Raw genomic sequence first — 25,381 nt, forward strand, 5'->3', positions numbered from 1 at the left:
CGCCTCGTTTGAGCCACAATTTTGTGAAAAACCGCGAGATGCGCATCTCGTGCGACTTTATAAACGAAAGAAAAGCTGCGAATCGAAGAAATGCGTGACAAAATTAGAGGAAAAAAATTTTCGTTTTGCCTTTTTAATGTGATTCCCATTATGTAATGCCTTTAATTTTGCCAAGAAATTTTTGTTTTTTTCGCATCACTCGATAATTTTAAGTCAGTAATTTTTGATGTCAAGCCACTTTGTCAGGCCAAAAAAAAAATGTTAAATAAGGGTAAAAGTAGAAATTGACAAAAACTGAAAATTTGGATTTTTTTACTTATATCGAAGTGTGCTGTATGTTTTTGTAGGGTGTACGCATACACGCAAATTGTAACTGAAAAGCTTCTAAAGGACATCCGGATCGGCAAAGAGACGACGAGCAACGCCCCATCGAGCTAAACAAAAAGAGTAAATTTTTCATTTCTTTAAAAAAAAAAAAAAAAAAAAAAATCACCGCCGCTGCTTTTACTCTAAATGGAGTGTGTTTCCAGTTCACAGGCACGCAATGTCGGGTCGCTATTGGGACGATAAAATGGAAAAAAGTCACCATCATCGACATCGAGACGACGATCGACGTCGCGAATACCGCCGACGTTCCCGTAGCAGAGACAGAGATCGCGATCGACATCGTCGTCGTCGTTCTTCAAGCTCACGTTCACGTTCCAGAAGTCGTTCTCGCTACGATCACCATCGAAGGCATCACAAAAGTCATCGTCGTTCCTCGTCGCGGGATCGAAAACCACAAAAAAATGATCGAGAAACGCACGCAGCACAAAAAAAGGAGGAAAATCGCCCAAAACCCGCAAGTGTCGCAAGTAAATCCGCCGAATCGACGCAAGATGGCTTCGATTTCGCCTCAATTCAGATGCCAGAAAAGGAAATTCAGTACATCGGAGGCGTTGAATCGGAAGAAGAACGCAAAAAAATTCACGAACAGATGCAAGAACGGCTGCGGAAACTCAAAGAAGCCGAACCGAAGCCGTTGCAACGCACAAAACCCGCGTGTTTGGTGAACGCGACGCCCTTCGCGAATGACGGATCCTTTTTGGAAAAGTTCAAGGAGATGCAGGAACGCTTTTCGCAGCAACAGGAGACGCAACAACGCGAAGACGACCGTTTGCGATTGTTGCCGATGATTGGAAGGCGTCGCGGCGGCAAAATATTGAAAACGGGCATCGTCGAAAAACCCAAACCCATTGAGGATAACACGGCAGAGGGCGGCGCGAAAGACGCTTGGAGCTTATATTTGCAGGAAGTGAAACGCTACAAAAATGCAACTTGTGATCCGGATGCTCCGAGTCGATCTCTCGTCAAATAGAGCCTTAAAAGCATTTTTTTTCTTATTAGATTTTAAGATTTCGTAAAAATTAAAAAGTATTCATCACCAAAAAAAAAAAAAATTTCACAAAATTGTGTGTTCAAAAAAAAAATTTAATTTTTTTTTATAAAAAAAAAATAATTTTATTTTTTTAGAAACTGCAAAAATGGTTGAGCCCATCAAGAGAGTCGAAACCCTTTCGAACGAATTGCATACGATCCAATTCGACCCTCGTTTCCCCAACCAAAACCAAACGAAATACTGCTATTCCAGCTACTTGGACTTTTTCCGTTGCGAAAAGGTCAAGGGCGAGGGCCACGAAATCTGCAAGTATTTCAAAAATGCCTACGAAACACTTTGCCCCAAGGCATGGGTCGAAAAATGGGATACGCAACGTGAGGAAGGCACTTTTCCGGGGAGAATTTAAATATTTCACAGCCATTTAGCAAAAAAACTAAAACTACAAAAACAAAATTGAAAAATATAGAATTCTTTCAAGTTATGCAAAATTAGTTTTCAATTCGTGTCAGTTCCGATTCCAGAGAGACAGTCAGTGTTGAGTAAAAAATAAACAAAATTGTAACAATAAGATGTGTCTTTTTTATTTAATTAAAAAAAAAATTACGAACATTTATTTATTTTTTCTCACATATCAAAAATTAAATTAAAAAATTTTAATTTTTTTTTTTTTTTTATTTTTTTTAAATTTTTTTTTTTTTTTTTTAAAAATTTTTTTTTTTTTTTTTTTTTAATTTTAAAAAAAATTAATGCAAAATTTTAAAAATTTTTAATTTTTAAAAGAATAAATTTTGCAATTAAAGCTTTAAATGTAAAAATATTTAAAATTTCGCTTAAATTTAAAATTTAAAAAAAAATCGTGTAAAAATATTTAATTATTTTTTAAATTTTAAATTATTTTTTATAAAAAATTCGTAAAAAATCGATACTAATCATTTTTTTTCAATTTAAAAAAAAATGCAAAAACTATTTTTAAATTTTTTTTTTTTCATTTTGAAATAGATTTTTGACATTTTAAACTTTAATAATTTTTATGTTTTTTACTCAAAATCAATTTTACTTTAAAAAATTAAAATTAATTTTAATTTTACAATAATATTTATAACCAAAATTTTCTTAAAATTCCAAAATTAATTTTATCTAAAGAAATTTCATAAAAAATCAATTTCCATAATTAAATTTTAATTTTAATCATATTTTCAACAAATACTAATTTTTATTTTTATTTTTTGTGCGATATTTTAGATGTTTTCACTTAAAATCTGATAAAAAAATTTTTTCAGCAACTTAATTCAATTTAATTAAGAAACTTTTAAAATAAAATTTAAAGATATTTTTCACAAAATAATTTTTTTCCCAAATTTGAGTAAAAATATCGAAAATTTTAAATTAAATTTATTTAAAAAAAAAAATAAAAATTATAAAAAATTAATTTCATTGAAATTTTCAACAACATTTTTTTTTTATTTTAAAAAAATATTTTTTTTACAAATTAAAAAAAAAATATTTTTTTAAAATTTTAAGAAAACTTCATATTTTTTTTACTAAAAATCAACTTGATATTAATTTTGAGTAAAATAAAATTTTAAGCTTAAATTTCAATAATCCATTTTTAAAAAAAATTACAAAAAAATCAATTTCAATGAAATTTTCTTCGAAATTTCAAAAAAATCAATTTTTAATAATTTTTTTCTATCAATTTAATTTTTTTACGTAAAAAAAAAATTAAAATATGTTCGTAATACTATCACTCTTCTGCTCATCAATTTAGTTTTGTTCTATCTATTTATTTATTTCTAAAATAAAAAAAAAATGTCTAAAAATTAATCGCACGATCCGTCAAGCCATCCATCTCTCCATCGTTGATTGACTTTGCTGCAATCGAACTCGGGTTTTCCTAACTTGACGTTCACTTTGTTGTGCAATCGACAAAGCCATTGTGAAAAATCGTGTTGTGACGAAAGTTTTGGAGGTTCAGCTTTTAATCTAAAATAATTTTTTATTAAATTAAAAAAAAAATATGAAAAAAATTGAAAAATTCTTACTCTTCCTTCAAATCCTTGGCACAATATTCGCACGGATAGAGACGTCCCAGCAGCCCAAAAAAATTTTTCGTATCCTCAATTTGTTGTTTTTCCGGTTTCTCGGGATAAACGGCAGCCATTGTGTGCAAAAAAGACCATGTTGCTGCCCCCAGTTGATCTTTATCCAGCGGGCAATCTGTGCGACGAGGAGTCTCTGCGGCTTTCTAAAACAAAGCAAAAACTGTCATTTGCGATTTTCGTGAAAATTCGAGAAAAAAAAATCTTTACCTCAGTCGTCGTCGTCGTTTTCGTGACTTGTGATTTGCTATCAGTTGCGTTCAGACTGAAATTTCTTCTTTCTTTTGCCCACGTCTTGAAATCCGTGCACGTTCGACACGGTTGATTTTCTTTATTGTTGGCTTGTTGAAAGACATTTCCCGCTTCAGGCATTTTAAATTAACAAAAAGTTTTGATTTAATGCGACGAGATTTATTTTGAGCACACGAAATTGAGGCAAATTTTTACGAAATTACGTGTTCCATTTTCCATCCAAACAATGAGGCTCGTAACTGGATTGCATGCGAAATCCATAAAGTAACTTGATGGGGCAAAATGCGAATTTTAAAAACGGGGTCAGGACTTTTGTTGAATAATTTTTTTCACGAAAGTCCGATTTTATTCATTCAATCGTCACTTTCTTGCATTTTCGTTGCTCTTTCAAGAAAAATTTACTCGGAGGCTGTATCTCTTAAGAGATCTGATAAAAATTCGAACTTTCAACTCAATCAAAAAGACTAAAAATTTCCTTCGAATTTAATTGCATGAAAAGAGCTTCAAATTTTTTTATATTACGTTTTAATTTTTCTTTTAAATTTTCGTTAAAATTACTTCAATTCAACTTGTTCTGGTTGTTCCTTCAAATCATCCCGCTTCATCGCCTTAACACACGCCAAAAAAGTTGTCCAGAAAACACTTCCGATTCCCGCAACAATCACCTGATTTTTCTTCGGAACAAAGGCAAAGTTCATCGTTTGCACAATTGGCCAATAAATGAAGCCAATTTGGTAAGATGGCAAAAATTTCTCTGCTACTTCGGCACGAGCTTCTTTTTTACTGTGTCCTTCTGCCAGCGTCATTGTGTACAAAAATATCGTAATGGCAAAGGGATCATAAGCAATTTGTTCCGTGAAAGCTTTCGCTAATGACGATCGAATATCGGATTTGGGCCACATTTGAGATGCTATTCGAATCCAATAGTAAAGCGTTGGACCGTTGAATAAGGCGCCGTACATGCTGTATCTACAAAAAAAATGGCAAAAAATGCGTAAGTCTCTTAAGGAGTAAGTTTTACTCTCTTGAAGAGTGAATTTACTCCCTTGAAGAGTTAATTTACTCCCTTGAAGAGTTAATTTACTCCCTTGAAGAATTAATTTAATCCCTTAAGGAGTAAATTTACTCCCTTGAAGAGTTAATTTACTCCCTTAAAGAATTAATTTAATTCCTTAAGGAGTAAATTTACTCCCTTAAAGAGTTAATTTACTCCCATGAAGAGTTAATTTACTCCCTTGAAGAGTTAATTTAATCTCTTGAAGAGTTAAGTTACTCCCTTGAAGAGTTAATTTACTCCCTTAAAGAGTTAATTTACTCCCTTGAAGAGTTAATTTACTCCCTTGAAGAGTTAATTTACTCCCTTAAAGAGTTAATTTACTCCCTTGAAGAGTTAATTTACTCCCTTGAAGGAGTTAATTTACTCCCTTGAAGAGTTAATTTACTCCCTTGAAGAGTTAATTTACTCCCTTGAAGAGTTAATTTACTCCCTTGAAGAGTTAATTTACTCCCTTGAAGAGTTAATTTACTCCCTTGAAGAGTTAATTTAATCCCTTGAAGAATTAATTTAATCCCTTGAAGAGTTCATTTACTCCCTTGAAGAGTCAATTTACTCCTTTTAAGAGTTAATTTATTCCCTTGGAGGTTATCTTGATATCTTTTGAAGAAATCAATCTAATTTTAAACTTAAAGAAATCAAATCAACCTCTTGAAAGGGTTAAATTAACTCCCAAACTTTCAAAAATTTCACCTGAGACATTTATGCCAATCATAATCCTTAAATGTTCGTTTTTCAAGTATCGTTTGTTGCAGCAAACATCCAAAGGGCCACAATATTGCGTACTGTTGATGAAAATAATTCGTTAATTTTCGCTCTGCGGTTTTGTTAAAATTAATTTACTAACAGCAAGTGCTCCCCGCACAACTTTGAAACGTCCTGTGATATCATGGATCAATCTGAAAACAACCATGATCTTAAAGTTGGTTTACAATTTTCACGCTTTCAGGTCAACACATCAGCTGTAACTGCAAAATCTGAATCAAAGTTGTACGTGAAAATTTTTCGTGCCAAATGTCTGTGTTAACCACTTTATTTTTAGTTCACTTTCAATTGGGACATTTTGGTTTCACTTCGGTTAAAAAAATGTTTTTTATCAAAGATTAAAGAGTTTCTGAGGGTAAAAATTTTGGAAAAGTAAAAATTAAAATTTAACTTTATAAAAATTTTTAGAGAAGATTTTTGTTGAAGAGAAACCTTTTGAATTAGTTACAGCTGATTCAATAACGTTACATAAAAGTAATGATTCTATTTTCATTGCCAACGTCTAATGCATCGTCATTTCTAATACATGCATTCTTCTATTTCATTCATAGGAAAAATCTGTGGGATGTAATAAATTTTATGCATTTGTATTTTTGGGATTTGAAAATTTTCCATATGAAAAGGTAAATATTTATTATTAAATTTTTATAATTTTTTCAAATTTTAACTTTCATAAATATTCGTTAAAAATTGAAAATTTTATCAAAAATGACTATTTTTCGATCTATTTTCATAATTTTTCAAGGAATTAAAAAAAATTAACTTTTGTATTGAAAATAATATTTTTACAAGAATTTACGAATTTTTCGAATATTTAAGAATTTTTTACAAGAATTTTCTTCTCTAAAAATATTTTTTCGAATAAAAATAAATAAATAAATAAATAAATTAATTTATTCGAACTAAATTTTAATTTTATTTTAATTTATTTATTAAGTTATTCGAATAAATTTTTTCGAACTTATTTTTTCAAAATTTAAATTTTTATTTTTTATGAAAAATTATTTTTTAATTTTTTAGTTGAATTGCTCTAAAATTAATTTTTAATTTTTAAAAGAAATTCTCAATGTAGATGAATTTAAAATAACTCATTTTGTAATATTTTTCATACAAATTGACAAAAATTAAAGATTTTTGGCCATTAATGAATATTTTATAATTTAAAATTGATCTCAGAGAATTTCAAGTTAAAAATTAAAAAAAAAATTTTTTCATAAAAGTAACTGTCAAAAAATTTTAAAAAATAATTTTTACAAAAAAAAAAAATAGAGAAGAAAATTAATAAAAAATTTCGTTTTTTAATACGAAAATTCGTGAAAATTGAAATTTTTTAAAATTTTAGAATATTCTTTGAAAAAATATCAAAAAAGACCAAAAAACGGTCAATTTTGATAAAATTTTCAACTTTTTTTTTTATTTTGCCCTATTGGATTATCGACTTTTGAGACAAAAAGTTCAAAAAAAATTTGGAGCGGCCTAAATAAATATAAAAATTTTGCACAATTTTAAAATAAAAAGTTCAAAATTTTAATAAAAACCTTCTAAAAGTTTTAAGAAAAAATTAAATTAAGCAAATTTATTCATTTTTGTATCCATATAAGGCCACTCCAAATTTTTTTCGAATTTTTTGTTCCAAAAACTTTTTTTCAAAAAAAAAAAAAAAGATTTGATATACTTTTTTTATACAAAATTACAAATATTTAATGAATTTTTAACCGTTGATCAATATTTTTGATATTTTTAATGTAAATTGAGAATTTCTTATTTAAAATTGATTTCAGAGCAATTCAAGAGTAAAAAATATTTTTTCATAATTTTTTTAATTTTGAAAACATAAGTTCAATAATTTTGGAAAAATTATTTTTAGAGAAAAAAATTCTTGTAAAAATATCATTTTCAGTACAAAAATTTATTTTAAAGTTTAAAAAATTCCTTGAAAAATTATTATAATAGACCAAAAAACGGTAATTTTTGATGAAATTTTTATTTTTTTTTGCCCATTAAATTTTCGACTTTTAAAATAGGACAAAAAGTTAAAAAAAAATTTGAACCTAATATAAGAAAAATAAAACAATTTTTTTTAAAAAATTCTACCTTTCCTGCACCATATTGAGAAAAAATTAAAAAATATTTATTTTTTTAATTCTTTATTGATTGATAACTCTAAAGTCTGTTACATTTCTATTGAACAAATGAAGAAAGTTTTGATAAGAAATATCAATTAAATTGCCTTAAATTACTTTTTTTTCGTCTTTTTCGTTAAAATCTTGATGGACAATCGACGACAAACTTAAATCTAAGATGAATCCTGTATCTAAATACATTTAATATGATTATTAATGTCAAAAAAGAAAGATATTTCTCTAATCGCTAACATTCAGCAAATGTGTTGTGTTGTGTGTGTGTGTATGTGAAAAATCTTAAATTTATCTTGTCTTAAAATTTGCGAAAGCCTCAGTGTGGCTTGAATGCTCGTTTACATGATATTGCAAACCGATCGTCGGCGAGTCGGTGTTGGGGGATCATTCGATGCAATTTCTGTCTGTTTCAGATCCGCATCGGTCGCCTTCAAATCTTCAATTTCCTTCTCCATCACGGATTCCGATGCCTCAACAGCCTTCGAGACATCCTTTTCCGCAGGTTCTGTTTCCATCGCCGACACATCTGCGATATTTTCTTCCATGTCGAGGGCACGTGGCGTACTGGCCTGCAATCCGATGCGCGACAAGCGATTTTTCAAGTTGGAAATTGGCGTTGTGACGTATCCGAGGAAGCCACTGAAATCGATGCGCGCACGTTTCGACGGCGTATCGACGAGAATGTCGTCTTCGCGTTCAGGAGTGCCGGCTCGTTTACGTCCAATGAGTTGCGCAATGATTGGCGTACGGAGACTGTCGCTGTTTACGGGTGATCCTTGGTTCGCCGTGATGCTCGAGACGGAATCGTTTGCCGTTGTTGGATGCATCATTTTGATTTCCTTGATGGGACGCGTGTTGCGACGTCCTGAAACGCGACCCATGGGCGGTTTAACGGGCGTTTCGACAGCAGGCGATAAATGTCCTTCGGTACTTTGCTCGCTGACGGTACTCAAGTTGACAATTGTGCTGGCATTTTGCAAACGTTCAACTGTGGCAGCTTTAAAGGGACTTATGCGTCCTTTGCCGGGCGTGTATTTGAGAATTCGCCCTCCCGAACCCTTTGGCATCGGCGAATCCGCTGGCGTATCTGCTTCCAAAACCAATTTTTCCATTTGTGGTTGCGTTTTTTCGCCGAGCACGAGATCTTGTTTCTTTTGTTTCTTCTCGGGTGTCGATTTGGCTTCCTCTTTTGGGGTTTTTTCCTCTTTTTCCTTCTTGCCATTTGCCTCTTTTTTGTTTGTTTTGGGAGTAGATTCTTTTTTCGGAGCATCAGCGACGCCATTTCCATCGACGACATGAGCACCGTTCGCGCCATTTGTGTGATCTTTGCCGTTCTTAACCTCACTTTCGACTTCAGAAACGACGGGCGAAAGAGTTTTTGGGCTTCCACGAAGTTTGGCAGAATCGTTGCTTACGCGACGTTTTCCCTTTGGGCTCGGGCTTTGACCATCGTCGATGACGATCACGGGTGTCGATGAACGTGAATCAGATTTGTCGGTAGATGGCGTGTTGGAACGTTGTTGCTTTTGCTTGAGATTCCCTACTGTCGTATGGGGGGCGCTTAACGACAATGTGGGACGTTGCGATTTTGGCGCTACTTGACTCATTTTGAACTCGGATCTGCAATGAAACAAAGAAAAAAGAATTTCCGGTTAAAAAATTGTCGTTGAGAAAAGACAAAGAAAAAAAAATAAATGAAAAATATTTTAAAAAAAAAATATTTAAAAAAAATATTTAAAAAAAAAAATATTAAAAAATATATTTAAAAATATAATTAATTTAATTAAATCAAAAATTAATTTATTAAAAAAATAAAATAAATAAGTTAAAATTAAAAATTAAATATTTTTTTTTACCTTTTTATTTTTAATATATTCTGTATTTTTAATTTTTTTATATATTTTTTTAAATTTTTCTTAATATTTTTTAATTAATTAATCTAATTTAATTTAATTATATAAAAAAATATATTAATGTTTTTTGTAATATATTTTAATTAATTAATTAAATAAATAAATTAAATTTAATTAAATTAAAAATATATATATAAAAAAATTAAAAATATACAGAATATATTAAAAATAAAAAGGTAGAAAAAATATTTAATTTTTACTTATTTATTTTATTTTTTTAATAAATTAATTTTTGATTTAATTTAATTAATTATATTTTTAAACATATTTTTTAATATTTTTTTTTTAAATATTTTTTATAAGTAGATTTTTTATATTTTTTCTAATTTTATATTATTAAGTTTTAAATTTTTGCAAAATTTTTAAGAAACATTTTTTTTTCATTTTAGTTTAGAATTTTTTTTAGTTTTTATTTTTTTTTAATCGAGGTATAAAACACAAAATTTTGAGATGCGATTTTTTTCGCGCTAAACATCCAGGATGTCAAAACAAACATTTTTCTCCAAGAAACATATGCTCGGAAACGTATAATTTTTGAGTTTAACGATTCTTGCCATATTTTGGAAGGCAAACACAATTAAAGTTTTATAAAAACTGACAAAAGAGAAAAATTGCAAAGCAAAAAAAAGGAATCTGCTTCTTTAAAAATAAACACGAGCACAGCGACCTTGAATTATGATTAAAGACTCTTTCCTCTGTGTACCTAATGTTCAAAAATATTTCATTTAAAGGTCTTCTCAGCTAATTGAGAGACACTTTAGCTATTCACGTTGTTGTTTTTATTCGTTTATCAATAACGTGCGCTTCTTGTCACAAACTCGAGACACAAATACACGCACAAAAGTGCACTAAATTTTATTTAAATATATCAAGAACACGAGTGAGGATTCCTTACTTTGTTGTCTAAGCGCGAACCATTCACGCAACCGGCACTAACGAAACTACGATTCAAACTAACTCGGCATTCTCAATGAAAACCGTAGAGAAACGCACGTCTTGCTTAAAAAAAATTTCTCTCACACAGTTTCTTTTGAATACTTTTCTAGCTAAATGAGATTCGTTTTGTGTTCAATTGATTAATGTGTGTGGATAAAAAAGTAAATTATGTGAATGTGTGCGTCGATTACTTCGGGCGTGATGGTGTTAGTTGGAGAAGCGTTTAGTAGTGTAATAAAGATGATAAGAAGACAGAAGGAAAGAGAAAATATAATTGTTGCATGTTTCTGTGTTTATTTATTGTAACAAAAAGCGAATGAACTCTTGCAGAGAAAAAGTACTTGCGATTTCAGTGCGGAGTTGATTTGGAGAAAAATTGCAATTCACAAGGGATTTTTAATGAAATTTTTACTTTGCAGTTTTTAAAGTGTTTAAGGTTTAAAAAATTCAAGAAGATTCTGACAAAATTAGATTTAGGAGAATTTCATAAAAAATTCGAATTATGACTAAAATTTAAACTTTGAAGCCTTTAAAAGCAGGGCTACAAAACTTCTTAAGTCAAAATAATTCGATTTATGACATAAACTTAAGTAAAAAACACGTTAAGTTGACTTAAGTCGAATTAATTGACTTAATTAAAAAAAGAAATTAGAAAAATTTATGAATTAACTATCAATGTCAACCAAAATTTTTCGAAATTTGGTTAAAAATAAAAAAAAATATTTTTGACTTAATTTAACTTCTTTCTTAAAGTTAAGCTTAAGTCAAAAGTCTATTAAGTCAAAACATTAACTTAGGTTTAAGTCACAAAAATTTTGTAAGCTTAAGTTCAAGTCATAAGTTTCTATTTGAGTTTTTCATATAATTTAATACAAAATATCATTAACTTAGCAAACGTAAAAATTTGTATATGAACGTAAAAACGTTAAGTCATATAAAATTCGTGAATCATCAATTGTTTTACTTAAATTTGTTCATAGACTTCTTTATTTTCGAACAAATTTTAGTAGAAAAGTTAATGATTTACAAAAAAAAATCTGACTTAAAACTTACGTTCATACAAAAAATTGCACATTAAGTCCTTTAAGACAAACGTAAAAATTTGTATATGAACGTAAGGATCTTAAGTCAAGTATTTTTCATAAATCATCAAATTTTGTACTGAAATCCGTTCATAAGTTTCCAATTCGAGATGTTAACATCTCATTTTATCATTTTCGAACGGAATTCAGTACAAAATTTGATGTTTTATGAAATAAATATACTTGACTTAAGATCCTTACGTTCATATAAAAATTTTTACGTTTGTTCAATATTTTTTTTTATCGAATTAGAGGATTTTCAACTTTCATAGAAATCTTCAGACTTTAAAAAGCAAAGAATAGAAAATATCGATGTAACAAAGCAACAACTTCACGACCGGAATATTAAACTCTCATTAAGTTACAACATAAATTACCAATTTATTAAAGCAACAAGTGCTTGTCGTCGACTACAAATCTGTTAAAAATCCAAAACCGGTATTCTTCCCGAAAAAAGTCTCTGTCAGTTTCAATCATTGTCAGTTGCGTGTTTTTTGATGAACCAAAAAAAAAATCCAAAAGGAATGTGAGAAGACACAAAAAACTGTTTTGTCTTCATTATTCGACTATTTCTTTCAAAACATGTTCAACACATAGAAAAGAGAGAAAGACACGAAAAAAAAGAGAGAAACAAAATTTGAATGGGCTGCGCGCCAAATTTTCGTTCAGTTTCCCCGAAAAAAGAAAAGAAAAATCACGATAAAAAAAAGTCAAGCGATGTTTTGGCTTCCGCGTGTAATTTTCTATTTCACTCGACGCCGCATTGAAATTATTTTACTTGTCGGTGTATAAATAACATTCGCGATGTGTGAGTGAGCTATTATTAAATATTTTCAAGAAAATTGTGAATAATTTTTATAGCATGGCCCTTTTTTCATATCACATGATTTTTTTAAGGGATTTTTTGATAAGATTATCTTTTAAATTTACAAAGCGATAATTTTTACTTGATTCTCACTTTTTACGAGTATTTGAACAGTTCGTTCGAATTAATAAAACAAACAATTAAGATAGCGTAGCTGCTCGTATTTTGACTGGAGACGAAGATAAATAAACCATTAGCGTTGTAATTGAGTCTGTTTTGCTTTTCGAATGAATGAGGGTCGTTTCTGGTTAATTTTTAATTTTTTTGATGCATTTTGAGTGTTTAAATGCAGCGGAAAAAGTCGCCGTACGAACTGCATTCCAGCACAACGGGATTGTTTGTAAATGGGCTCGACTACGTATGAAGAGCTTGAATTGCATTTTGTTTAGTAAATAAAAACAAAACGCGATGAAACAGGTATTTTTTGAGTTACTGTCAGTGTCAAAAGACAAGTTCAACGTTCGTTTAACGTCTGTATTTAGAGAAATTTCAAGTTTTGAGTTGGAAGTTTTAGCGAAAGAATGCAGTTTTGATTTAAGTTCATTTAAATTCTTCTTGTATTCAAGAAATGTTTAAGTATTATGAGACATTTTAGAGAACTTTCTTTAAAATTGTTCCTTTTTTGTAAAATTTGTTAAGATTTTTATTAAGAGACTAAACGTAAAAATTTTTGTATGAACGTAAGGATCTTAAGTCAAGTATATTTTTTTCATAAAACATCAAATTTTGTACTGAATTCCGTTCGAAAATGAAAAAATGAGATGTTAGAATCTCGAATACGGATTTCAGTACAAAATTTGATGATTCATGTAAAATACTTGACTTAAGATCCTTACGTTCCTATACAAATTTTTACGTTTGTCTTAAAGGACTTAATATGCAATTTTTTGTATGAACGTAAGTCTTATGTCAATTTATTTTCTTTGTGAATCATGTGAAGTTTTCTACTAAAATTTCTTCAAAAGTAAAGAATTTTAGAAAAATATTTGATGATTTACGAAAAAAGATTGAGATGACTTAAGATTCTTACGTTTATATACAAATTTTTACGTTTGCTTACATAAATATTCAAAATTGAAAAGCTCAAATAAAAGAAAAAAAATTAATTTGAATTATTAAAATTTTTAATTAAATTTTTAATAAAAATAATCTAATGTTTTTCTTAAAAATTTCACAAAATATTTTAAAGCAAAAAAAAATTTTTTCTTAAATCATTTTTTATATCAATCTTATAAAATGTTAAATTTTTAGTCTTAAAATATCAGAAAATTTTTTAAAAATTTATTAATTTTTTTTTGATTTTTTATTATTTTTTAATTAATTAATTTAAATGTTAATTAATAAATTAATTTTAATTAATTAATTTTTTTTAATTTAATTTTTTTAAAATTATTTTAAAAATATTTTAAATTATTTTAAAAACATTTTAAGGCCGTTCCAAATTTTTTCCGATGTTTTTATCATCGAATTAACATTTCAAAATTAAAAAAATAAATAAAAAAGTTTTAAATTTTTTGACAAAAGTTTTAAAATATGAATATTTAAGTAGTTTTTTAACTTTCATTGAAAATAATAATTAAAATTTTGAAAGTTTTTCAAGTTAAAAATTTTAACAAAAAATTTTAAAAATAACTGTCAAAAAATTTTAAAATTAATTTTTTGTAAAAATATTTAAAAATGTTAAAATACAATTTTCAAAAAATTTTATTTAAAAAATTTTTAATAATTTATTAATTTTTTAATTTTGCAAAGGACCAAAAAATTATTTTTTTAATGAAATTAATTTAAATGTTAATTAATCCCATTAATTTTTGGCTTTTGAAATAAAAATTTTTTTTAAAAATTTTAAATTATTTTAAAAATATTTTAAATTATTTTAAAAAAGATTAAAAAATTAAAAAAATTAACATTTCTGAAGAATGAGAAAAAAATAATTTTAATGTTTTGTGAAATTTTTAATATTTTTGTTTTAAAATGTCTTTAACTAAAATTTTCATTGTTTTTCACTAATTTCCATATATTTCACAGACTCGTTTAAATGCCTTCAACGTCACTACGTTACACAAAATTTTTGATTAGTGCCTTATTTAATTCAACAAACAATGTCAATGACACTCCCATCCTTTGTAGAAAAGTTCTATGCAACAATGCAACTGTATGCTGTGAATATTGCACCGATTCACTCAAAATACTTCCTAAACTGTATCAACAGTTTGTTTATTCGTCTCGTCATAAATATTTAAATAAATAAATCAAATCGACATCTTCCATTGTTTTGTTTTTTCAAAGTCGATTAGCTTCATGAATCAATTGAACAAGCAAACTTGTTACGAAATTCACGACATTTTAATAATTTTATTGCGATTTGATGTCTTTTTTCTACTCCAATTGTCATAAAATTCATAAAAAAATGTTTTTAGGGAACTTTTCGTTCCAGAAACATAATGCACTTGAATGTTTTTTTACTTTACAGAAGCGCCGTTCTACTTGAGTAACTTTCGGTAGGTGAATAGACGCTGTTTTCATGCAATAAAAGGAAGAATTGCTTTAATTTTATGTAAATTTTATACAAAAATGTCGTATTCGAATGCAAAACACGAATTTTTTACCCCGATGAACGGTTGAGGATTTAAATTTCTCGACATTTAAATTTTAAAAAGCAACAAATGGTCAGAAAAAATTTTTGTTTTCTATTGTAAAACCCGAAAAAGGTCATTAACAGGTAAAAATTCCATGGAAAGTCCGTAAATTTACTTTCCAACTGGAGATTTAAAACAAAAGAATTGCAAAATGTCTGACAATTTGTACAATTTTGATGATTAAACGAGTTTACATTGCCTTTCAAAGACGAATTTTATCGATTTAACAATTTTTTTCGTGTTTTGAGGCTTCCTTGATCTCCCAATTTGTACATAAAATGTTACCCGGCGAATTTTTATCGATTTTTTTCCGAACAACGTCATTCAAAAGTGCATTTTTGCAACAACAACAATGTAATTAATGCAATTTTTGCGTGAAACTGTCGTTCTATATAGAAAAACCGGGCTTTAGAACAAAAAATCTCGTTGCTGAACGTGTGTTGCGTTGAAGGACAGTGAGTTTTCTTGGATTATGTTACATTCCAACTTCGGTCGATGCAAGATTTTAAATCAGGTTTCATCTCACTGAGCAACTGCACTCGACTATGGGTACCGTTTGCGGGGAAATCGGGCCGGGAAGTTATTTTTCCTCCAATTTTTTGTGATTTTTACGATATTTTGTGTTGAAATTTTTAATTTTTTATTTTTCACTTGAACAACGACGTATTTATTGATAAAATTCACTTATTTACTCCCGGAGATAAGATTTTTTGTGCTAAAAGCAAAAAATTCTCAATGATAGCGACTCAAAATGGTCGAACAAAATCCAAGCCAGACAATTTTTTGCGATTTTTGCGTGTTTTAATCCAAATTTTTTGCCGTACCTTTGATGGAAATCACTTAAAGTTGATGAAATTTACGTTTTTCACACGGAATTGCAGCGTAAAAGCGCGAAATTGAATTAATTGGAAGCGGAAAGCACAACACGGACAAGTGACGAGTAAGAAAATTCAAAACTGAATGAATGCGGGCGACGAATGATGGCGAACGAAGCTTCTTTTGTGTGAGTTGAGTGTGGGGATTGCAATTTTTCGGGATTGCTCGAGTCTCAAATTATCGAATTTAGAAACTATCAAATTTTTGGTAATTTTTTTTTTAATTTCTCTGAATTCTATATAGAAAAATTCAAAACAAAAATGTTTTGAAATTTTAATAAAATGAAACTTTTGATGGATGTAAGAATAATCTTATTTTAAAAAATTAAATTTGTGAATTATGTAAAACAATTTTTCTTGACAAACAAAAATTTTTCAATTTGTTTAAAACGAAAGACAATTAATTTAGTTTAATAACTAAAGACAAAACCTTCAATTTGAGACGGAGAACGGTGATCTACAAAAGTTGAAAAAATTTACAAAAATGGGTACATGAGCCCTCATAATAAGAGGATTTTGGCTGAAATTTTTTTTGATCAATTTTTTTTGCTAACATCTTTAAAAGGCTCCTGTACATCGGAAACGCAAAATTTGGAAAAAGTCCAAAACAAAAGTTGTTTCTAAAGACAAAACCTTCAATTTGAGACGGAGAACGGTGATCTAACTCAATTTTCAAAAATGGGTACATGAGCCCTCATAATAAGAGGATTTTGGCTGAAATTTTTTTTGATCAATTTTTTTTGCTAACATCTTTAAAAGGCTCCTGTACATCGGAAACGCAAAATTTGGAAAAAGTCCAAAACAAAAGTTGTTTCTAAAGACAAAACCTTCAATTTGAGACGGAGAACGGTGATCTAACTCAATTTTCAAAAATGGGTACATGAGCCCTCATAATAAGAGGATTTTGGCTGAAATTTTTTTTGATCAATTTTTTTTGCTAACATCTTTAAAAGGCTCCTGTACATCGGAAACGCAAAATTTGGAAAAAGTCCAAAACAAAAGTTGTTTCTAAAGACAAAACCTTCAATTTGAGACGGAGAACGGTGATCTAACTCAATTTTCAAAAATGGGTACATGAGCCCTCATAATAAGAGGATTTTGGCTGAAATTTTTTTTGATCAATTTTTTTTGCTAACATCTTTAAAAGGCTCCTGTACATCGGAAACGCAAAATTTGGAAAAAGTCCAAAACAAAAGTTGTTTCTAAAGACAAAACCTTCAATTTGAGACGGAGAACGGTGATCTAACTCAATTTTCAAAAATGGGTACATGAGCCCTCATAATAAGAGGATTTTGGCTGAAATTTTTTTTGATCAATTTTTTTTGCTAACATCTTTAAAAGGCTCCTGTACATCGGAAACGCAAAATTTGGAAAAAGTCCAAAACAAAAGTTGTTTCTAAAGACAAAACCTTCAATTTGAGACGGAGAACGGTGATCTAACTCAATTTTCAAAAATGGGTACATGAGCCCTCATAATAAGAGGATTTTGGCTGAAATTTTTTTTGATCAATTTTTTTTGCTAACATCTTTAAAAGGCTCCTGTACATCGGAAACGCAAAATTTGGAAAAAGTCCAAAACAAAAGTTGTTTCTAAAGACAAAACCTTCAATTTGAGACGGAGAACGGTGATCTAACTCAATTTTCAAAAATGGGTACATGAGCCCTCATAATAAGAGGATTTTGGCTGAAATTTTTTTTGATCAATTTTTTTTGCTAACATCTTTAAAAGGCTCCTGTACATCGGAAACGCAAAATTTGGAAAAAGTCCAAAACAAAAGTTGTTTCTAAAGACAAAACCTTCAATTTGAGCTGGAGAACGGTGATCTAACTCAATTTTCAAAAATGGGTACATGAGCCCTCATAATAAGAGGATTTTGGCTGAAATTTTTTTTGATCAATTTTTTTTGCTAACATCTTTAAAAGGCTCCTGTACATCGGAAACGCAAAATTTGGAAAAAGTCCAAAACAAAAGTTGTTTCTAAAGACAAAACCTTCAATTTGAGACGGAGAACCGTGATCTAACTCAATTTTCAAAAATGGGTACATGAGCCCTCATAATAAGAGGATTTTGGCTGAAATTTTTTTTGATCAATTTTTTTTGCTAACATCTTTAAAAGGCTCCTGTACATCGGAAACGCAAAATTTGGAAAAAGTCCAAAACAAAAGTTGTTTCTAAAGACAAAACCTTCAATTTGAGACGGAGAACGGTGATCTAACTCAATTTTCAAAAATGGGTACATGAGCCCTCATAATAAGAGGATTTTGGCTGAAATTTTTTTTGATCAATTTTTTTTTGCTAACATCTTTAAAAGGCTCCTGTACATCGGAAACGCAAAATTTGGAAAAAGTCCAAAACAAAAGTTGTTTCTAATGCCAAAACCTACATTTTGAGCCAAGATGCTTTATAGTTAGTTTTATTTTCACTCTTTTCGGAGTTAACTTAATTCATACTCTATAGTTTGTTTTTTTTTACTTTTTTTGTCAATATAAATTTTTTAACCTCAAAAAATCATATAACTTTAAAAAAATTTGAAAATAAATTCCTTTTTAAATATTTCCCGAATTTTTTAATTCAGCTCTAAAAAATTGAGACAAAAAATCGGGTACTCGGGAAATCTAAAACATAGATTGGAATCCCTTCGAGGTTAAGTGAGTCATTTTGAGTGTTCGTCGAACGAAGCTAACAAAAATAAAAAAAGACAAATACAAAATCCGGTCAAAATTGGGAAAAATAATTGAATTTTAGACGTAATTTTTTCGTAAATCGTGATCAAATCCTGACAGAATGTAAGTTTAGGCGCCGAATTCGCCTTTAAATCATCAAAATCCGAGTTTTTCGAGAGATTTATCTTAAAATTCAAACTTACATTTCCCATGTGTGCTCGCTGTTCATGGGAGGCACCCTCCACGATTCACAAAATTTCTAATTTTTCTCAAAATTTCTCTATTTTAGCGTTCGTGCGCCATGGAACAAGTACTTCAGAACCAACTTTTGTCGGCTGCCGTGCAACTGGAGCGCCAACTCGATGCCGAAATCGATCGCATGGACAACCTGGGACTCGATGACCTCGATAAAATCCGCGAAAATCGCCTGAAGGAGATGAAAAAACTCGCGCAACAGAAGCAAGAATGGCGAAATATCGGGCATGGCGAATACACGGAGCTCGCTGACGAGAAGGAATTCTTCGAGGTGTCGAAAAAAAGCAAAAATATCGTGTGTCACTTTTATCGCGACGTCACGGAACGCTGCAAAATTGTCGATATGCACATGAAGATACTCGCGCCGAAGCATCTCGAGGCACGCTTTTGCAAGGTGAATGCCGAAAAGTGCCCGTTCCTCACGCAACGCCTTAGAATTAAAGTGATTCCGAGCATTGCGCTCATCAAAGACAGCAAAACGAAAGATTACATTGTCGGATTTACGGACTTGGGCAATTGCGATGACTTTAGTACGGAGATGCTCGAATGGAGAATTGCTCAGAGTGGCGCAATTGAGTACAGCGGGGACTTGTTGACACCTCCCGATGAGAAACGCACGAAGAAACCCACGCAAAAGGGCAAGACAATCAAGGGAGGTTACGATTCGGATGACTCAGACATCGATTTTGATGATTAGTGACGAGGAGAAAGGCAGTTTCCGGCATCCAGTGTAGTAATTTTAAGTGATCCGCACACAATCACATCCCCCGTAAAAACTATATTTTATCGTCGCGTCCCATGCCAAAGGCATCCCGTATTATTTTGTATGTTAAGGCATTTATTTCGTTGTAATTTGTAACCCTCATGCTTTGTATCGATATATTTTTTTGACTGGGTAGGTCTGTGAAAAAATTTTGATATTTTTCAACATTAAATTAAAAATTCAATTAAATCTCAATTTTTGTCTTAAAAATATTCAAAAAATTTGATTTTAAAAATTTTCCTTTTTTTTGTTAAAAAAATTAAATTTTAGCAAAAAATAATTAAAATTAAATTAAATTAATTATTTATTTAATTTAAATTTAATTAATTTATTAAAATTTTAAAAATTTATTTAATTAAATTTAAATTAAATAATTAATTTTAAAAAAAAATTATTGAAATAATTAATTTTATTTAATTTTAATTAATTTATTTAAAAAATTGGAAAATGTAGAATTTTTGTTAAAATTTTATTTTTTTTTTGTCCAAAATTAAATTTATAATTTTTATGAATTTTTAATTGACATAAAAATATAAAAAAAAATTAATTAAACATAAAATTTGAAAATAAATATATTAAAATTTTTGTTAATAAAAAAGATCAATTAAATTTATTTTCTGAAAATTTTCTAAAAATTTTTAAAAATAATTTTAATTGATTTTTTTTTATTTTCATTTAATTTTTTTTTAAATTAAACATAAAGAATAAGAAAAATTGTTAAAAATTTTTTTTTTTTAATTTAAAAAAATCAAAAAGTGAGATTTTAGCAAGAAATATTAAAAATTGTTAAAAATATCAAAATTTTTCTACAGACCATGCAAATCCTGAACATTCACGGTAACATTACCAAGGAAAAAAGACAAAATTAAGTGGCTTCTCGATGTAATCAAACACAAAAAAAAAAAAAATAAAAAAAAAATCACGCGCGCGCAATACTCAAAAATTGTAACTTCAGTTCATTAATTAACAATTTTTTTACTATTTTAATATTAATAATAATATATATTTAAAAGAAACAAAAAAATGACAAGAAATGTGAAATTTTTCTGGAATAAATTTTCGCATCGCTTTCCTAATTTCTGAATTTTCCCTTTTTGCCTTTTCCTCCTTTGAAGCCCCCGCCTCCGCCTCCGGTTTTGATTCTTTTTCGCGCTCCAGAAAATTGTTCGGTGTCGTCGTCGTTCACGTCATATTTGCCTCCTTTGCCGCCTTTTCGTTTCGCAGCTCCTTGTGCATCTTCAATGTCTTTCAACTCGAGTTTTGCCGTTCGTTGCGCTTCGGAGACGCGACTTTGCAAGAGCATTACTTCCTCTTCGACCGTGGGATAAAGAGGCATTTGTTTGCCGAGAAGGTGCTCGATTCGTTGGTAAAGTTCAACGTCGTATTGCGTGACGAAGGTTATTGCTTTGCCAGAGCGACCAGCACGAGCTAAAAATAAAAAAAAATAATTTTAATGATTTTTTTTTAATTAAAAAATGTTAAAAAATTTTCGAAATTTAAGAAATATTTAATTTTTTTTATTTAAAATGTTCTATTTTTAAAAAAAGTTAAAAAAAGAAAAAATTGAATTAGCGAAAGTCGATTTTCAAATTTTTTAACTGTCATTTTTTGATTTGACATTTCAAATTTCTTACTAAAATTTTTATTTTTTACAATTTTTTAATATTTTTGAAATATTTTTATTAAAAATGTTTGAATTTTGGCAAAAAATAATAAAATAAATTAATTTTGGCAGTTCAAAAAATTGACAAATGTCAAAAATTTCAATAAAAAATAAATTTTTTAAGAAAAATTTAAAAAAAAGTGTAAATTCAAAACGTATTAAAAATTAAATTAAAATTACAAGAAAATTTATTGAAATTCTAAAAATTGAATTTTAATGAAAATTATTCAAAATGTCATTTTGACAGGTGTCAATTTTCTTATAAAATTTAAGTCTTTAATCTTAAAAATTAAAATTTTATCACTAATTTTAAAATTTTAAAAATTTTTTTATACAAAAAATTTTTTTTCTAAAGAAATTTTAATTTTTTTATAAAAATAAAATAATTTTCTCATAAAAAATTAAAAAATCATTTAAAAAATTTCTTTACCTGTTCTTCCAACTCGATGAATATAATCCTTACTATGCGTCGGGATGTCAAAATTCAAGACGACATCAACATGCGGGATATCCAATCCACGAGAAGCTACATCCGTTGATATCAGAATTGATCGACTCTTACTTTTGAACTTTTCCAGCGCTGCGAGACGTTTATTTTGCGACATTTGACCATGAAGTGGTATCGCTCCAAGCCCCAAAGCTCTTAACATGAGCGCCGTTCTCACTGTATTGTTGCAAGTGCTGCAAAAAACCATAAAACTATTTCCGGATAACTCGTTGATGATGTGCGTGAGATAAACGTCCTTGTATTTGAGCGGAATAAAGATGTAATATTGCTGCAATTTCTCCACAGTTTGAAATTTATTCGAAACTTCGACTTTGACGGGGTCCTGCAACGAAGCTCTTTGCAGCTTGGCGACTTTTTTCGTCATTGTTGCACTAAAAAGGAGCGTTCTGCGTTCTTTTGGGATGACTTTTAGGATTTTATCGAGTTCTACTTCAAAGTCCATCTAAAAAAAATCAATTTTTAAAAGAATTTCAGGTGAAAAATTGAAAATCTTACGTTTAAAATCCGATCCGCTTCATCCATAACCAAATATTTGATCGCTTTCAAGTTAAATCCCTTCGTATTTTCCAAATGATCGACCAATCTACCGGGAGTTGCGATCAAAATGTGCGGTTTTTTCGCCAACATCAACGCTTGCGAGACCATATCCATGCCGCCGACAATCACGCAACACTGAACTCCAATTTCTCTGCCCAATTCCTCAAATTGTTCGGAAATCTGGAACGCTAATTCACGAGTTGGTGTCAAAATTAAGGCGAAATATCGCTGCGGATGATCCAACAAGGACTGCAAAATCGGGAGAGCGAAAGCTCCGGTCTTTCCGGAGCCAGTTTCCGCTAATGCGATGACATCTTTGCCTTGAAGCACGAGCGGAACAGCTTCTTTTTGGATTTTTGATGGGGCTTTCCATTTCATGCGTTCGCAAGCTTCCTTCAGAACGTCAATTAAGCCCTGAAAATGATGAATTTTAAGAGAAATTCAAAAAAAGAAAGAATAAGAAACTTACTAAGTCATCCCAAGTCACGTCAGATTGGCGTGTTTCTTCGTTTCCGTTGGTTTCTTCTGCCTCAGATTGATCGCTTGAAGCACTTTGAGCCTCATTGTCGCTTGATTCACTCATTTTTCAGACAAAAATTTGATTTTTTCTTAATTTTTTTGTGAATTTTGTGTATGTTTATTGATACACGTGCGATTTGTTATGACAGATGTCGAGTTTGCAAATGCTCGGGATTTTTGAAGCTCGAGTTTCCAGTTAAAATTTTTATTACTCAAAACTGCCAAAAAATTGAAACTGAAAAAAAAAATTTCTTTGACACAGTTTTGTTTTGAAAACTAAATCAAGAACAAAACTGTGCCAAAAACTATGTCAAAAACTGTGTCAAAGCAATTTTTGTCAAATCTTGCTCCAAATGGATAAAAATTTGTTAGAGGGCTCTAATTTATCATTTTTAATCATTTTAAAACTCAAAACTGCCAAAAAATTGAAACTGAAAAAAAAAATTTTCTTTGACACAGTTTTGTTTTGAAAACTAAATCAAGAGCAAAACTGTGTCAAAAACTATGTCAAAAACTGTGTCAAAGCAATTTTTGTCAAATCTTGCTCCAAATGGATAAAAATTTGTCAGAGGGCTCTAATTTATCATTTTTAATCATTTTATAACTCAAAACTGCCAAAAAATTGAAACTGAAAAAAAAATTTTTCTTTGACACAGTTTTGATTTGAAAACTAAATCAAGAGCAAAACTGTGTCAAAAACTATGTCAAAAACTGTGTCAAAGCAATTTTTGTCAAATCTTGCTCCAAATGGATAAAAATTTGTCAGAGGGCTCTAATTTATCATTTTTAATCATTTTATAACTCAAAACTGCCAAAAAATTGAAACTGAAAAAAAATTTTTCTTTGACACAGTTTTGTTTTGAAAACTAAATCAAGAACAAAACTGTGTCAAAAACTATGTCAAAAACTGTGTCAAAGCAATTTTTGTCAAATCTTGCTCCAAATGGATAAAAATTTGTCAGAGGGCTCTAATTTATCATTTTTAATCATTTTATAACTCAAAACTGCCAAAAAATTGAAACTGAAAAAAAATTTTTCTTTGACACAGTTTTGATTTGAAAACTAAATCAAGAACAAAACTGTGTCAAAAACTATGTCAAAAACTGTGTCAAAGCAATTTTTGTCAAATTTTGCTCTAAATGGATAAAAATTTGTCAGAGGGCTCTAATTTATCATTTTTAATCATTTTATAACTCAAAACTGCCAAAAAATTGAAACTGAAAAAAAATTTTTCTTTGACACAGTTTTGATTTGAAAACTAAATCAAGAGCAAAACTGTGTCAAAAACTATGTCAAAAACTGTGTCAAAGCAATTTTTGTCAAATCTTGCTCTAAATGGATAAAAATTTGTCAGAGGGCTCTAATTTATCATTTTTAATCATTTTATAACTCAAAACTGCCAAAAAATTGAAACTGAAAAAAAATTTTTTCTTTGACACAGTTTTGATTTGAAAACTAAATCAAGAGCAAAACTGTGTCAAAAACTATGTCAAAAACTGTGTCAAAGCAATTTTTGTCAAATCTTGCTCCAAATGGATAAAAATTTGTCAGAGGGCTCTAATTTATCATTTTTAATCATTTTATAACTCAAAACTGCCAAAAAATTGAAACTGAAAAAAAATTTTTCTTTGACACAGTTTTGATTTGAAAACTAAATCAAGAGCAAAACTGTGTCAAAAACTATGTCAAAAACTGTGTCAAAGCAATTTTTGTCAAATCTTGCTCCAAATGGATAAAAATTTGTCAAAGGGCTCTAATTTATCATTTTTAATCATTTTATAACTCAAAACTGCCAAAAAATTGAAACTGAAAAAAAATTTTTTCTTTGACACAGTTTTGATTTGAAAACTAAATCAAGAGCAAAACTAAACTGTGTCAAAAACTGTGTCAAAAACTAATTTGTCATTTTTAAAAAATGTGTCAAAGCAATTTTTGTCAAATCTTGTCAAAAACTATGTCAAAAACTGTGTCAAATAAAAATTTGTCAAAAGGCTCTAATTTATCATTTTTAATCATTTTATAACTCAAAACTGCCAAAAAATTGAAACTGAAAAAAATTTTTTTCTTTGACATAGTTTTGTTTTGAAAACTAAATCAAAAATTTGTCAGAGGGCTCTAATTTATCATTTTTAATCATTTTAAAACTCAAAACTGCCAAAAAATTGAAACTGAAAAAAAACTGACACATGTCAGCAAAACTGTGTCAAAGCAATTTTTTCAGTTTTAATTTTTTAGCAATTTTGTAAGTTCATTAAAAAGTTTGATAAATTTTTGACTAACTAAAAAAATATAAAATTTTAAAAAATCAAAGAAATCTAAAATTTTAAATTTTTATAAAAAATAATTCTTAATTTTTTTTTTGTCAAAGTCTGAAGTTTACGAGCAATAATTTATTTAGAGCTCGAAAAAAAATAAGCTTATTTAGTAATTTTTGAAAAATTTTTTAAAATTTATCTAATTTGCTCAAACTCGAGCT

General features: G+C 29.1%; 6 protein-coding genes across 12 annotated transcripts in view; 2 read left to right on the plus strand and 4 right to left on the minus strand.

Moving 5' to 3' along the window:
• The first annotated feature begins 17 nt into the window (after positions 1-17).
• On the plus strand, positions 18-1,501 carry LOC134835743 (uncharacterized). Its single transcript, XM_063850687.1, has 2 exons — positions 18-447; positions 531-1,501. The coding sequence occupies exon 2, from the start codon at positions 545-547 to the stop codon at positions 1,355-1,357; it is 813 nt and encodes a 270-aa protein (XP_063706757.1). The 5' UTR covers positions 18-447; positions 531-544; the 3' UTR covers positions 1,358-1,501.
• A 1,627-nt stretch (positions 1,502-3,128) lies between these two features.
• Positions 3,129-3,938, minus strand: LOC134834744 (FAD-linked sulfhydryl oxidase ALR). The gene is made up of 3 exons (XM_063849500.1): positions 3,688-3,938; positions 3,421-3,623; positions 3,129-3,361 (listed from the first exon to the last, which is right to left on the minus strand). The coding sequence occupies exons 1-3, from the start codon at positions 3,847-3,849 to the stop codon at positions 3,199-3,201; spliced, it is 528 nt and encodes a 175-aa protein (XP_063705570.1). The 5' UTR covers positions 3,850-3,938; the 3' UTR covers positions 3,129-3,198.
• Positions 3,939-4,237: 299 nt separating this feature from the next.
• On the minus strand, positions 4,238-5,869 carry LOC134835745 (mpv17-like protein). The gene is made up of 3 exons (XM_063850689.1): positions 5,631-5,869; positions 5,477-5,568; positions 4,238-4,698 (listed from the first exon to the last, which is right to left on the minus strand). The coding sequence occupies exons 1-3, from the start codon at positions 5,694-5,696 to the stop codon at positions 4,284-4,286; spliced, it is 573 nt and encodes a 190-aa protein (XP_063706759.1). The 5' UTR covers positions 5,697-5,869; the 3' UTR covers positions 4,238-4,283.
• A 1,840-nt stretch (positions 5,870-7,709) lies between these two features.
• LOC134835742 (neurofilament heavy polypeptide-like) lies at positions 7,710-16,071 on the minus strand. Of its 2 annotated transcripts, none has more exons than XM_063850685.1 (2): positions 15,946-16,071; positions 7,710-9,306 (listed from the first exon to the last, which is right to left on the minus strand). In XM_063850685.1, exon 2 carries the CDS (start codon positions 9,291-9,293, stop codon positions 8,025-8,027), a length of 1,269 nt encoding a protein of 422 aa, XP_063706755.1. In that variant the 5' UTR covers positions 9,294-9,306; positions 15,946-16,071; the 3' UTR covers positions 7,710-8,024. The 2 variants fall into 2 exon arrangements, with proteins under 2 accessions (XP_063706755.1, XP_063706756.1); XM_063850686.1 differs by lacking the exon at positions 15,946-16,071 and adding an exon at positions 10,495-10,545.
• A 2,578-nt stretch (positions 16,072-18,649) lies between these two features.
• LOC134836089 (thioredoxin domain-containing protein 9) overlaps positions 18,650-25,381 on the plus strand; it is a 358,198-nt gene continuing 351,466 nt past the window's right edge. The window contains exons 1-3 of one of the 6 annotated variants that reach the window (XR_010162247.1): positions 18,650-18,783; positions 18,950-19,814; positions 20,530-20,641. Coding sequence is in view for 1 of the 6 variants with exons in the window: in XM_063851279.1 (XP_063707349.1) it covers positions 18,962-19,612 (651 nt within the window). In the remaining 5 variants the exon portion in view is untranslated. Of the gene's footprint in view, positions 18,784-18,949; positions 19,874-20,490; positions 20,642-25,381 lie in introns of those variants that run through there. The other 5 variants (XR_010162249.1, XR_010162245.1, XR_010162246.1 and 2 more) reach the window with 5 other exon arrangements.
• Positions 20,751-23,032, minus strand: LOC134836088 (ATP-dependent RNA helicase DDX47). The gene is made up of 4 exons (XM_063851277.1): positions 22,856-23,032; positions 22,345-22,800; positions 21,772-22,291; positions 20,751-21,106 (listed from the first exon to the last, which is right to left on the minus strand). The coding sequence occupies exons 1-4, from the start codon at positions 22,967-22,969 to the stop codon at positions 20,751-20,753; spliced, it is 1,446 nt and encodes a 481-aa protein (XP_063707347.1). The 5' UTR covers positions 22,970-23,032.

The sequence above is a fragment of the Culicoides brevitarsis genome, chromosome 3 (genome assembly GCF_036172545.1).
Source record: "Culicoides brevitarsis isolate CSIRO-B50_1 chromosome 3, AGI_CSIRO_Cbre_v1, whole genome shotgun sequence".
In the NCBI taxonomy this organism is placed as follows: Eukaryota; Metazoa; Arthropoda; class Insecta; order Diptera; family Ceratopogonidae; genus Culicoides; species Culicoides brevitarsis.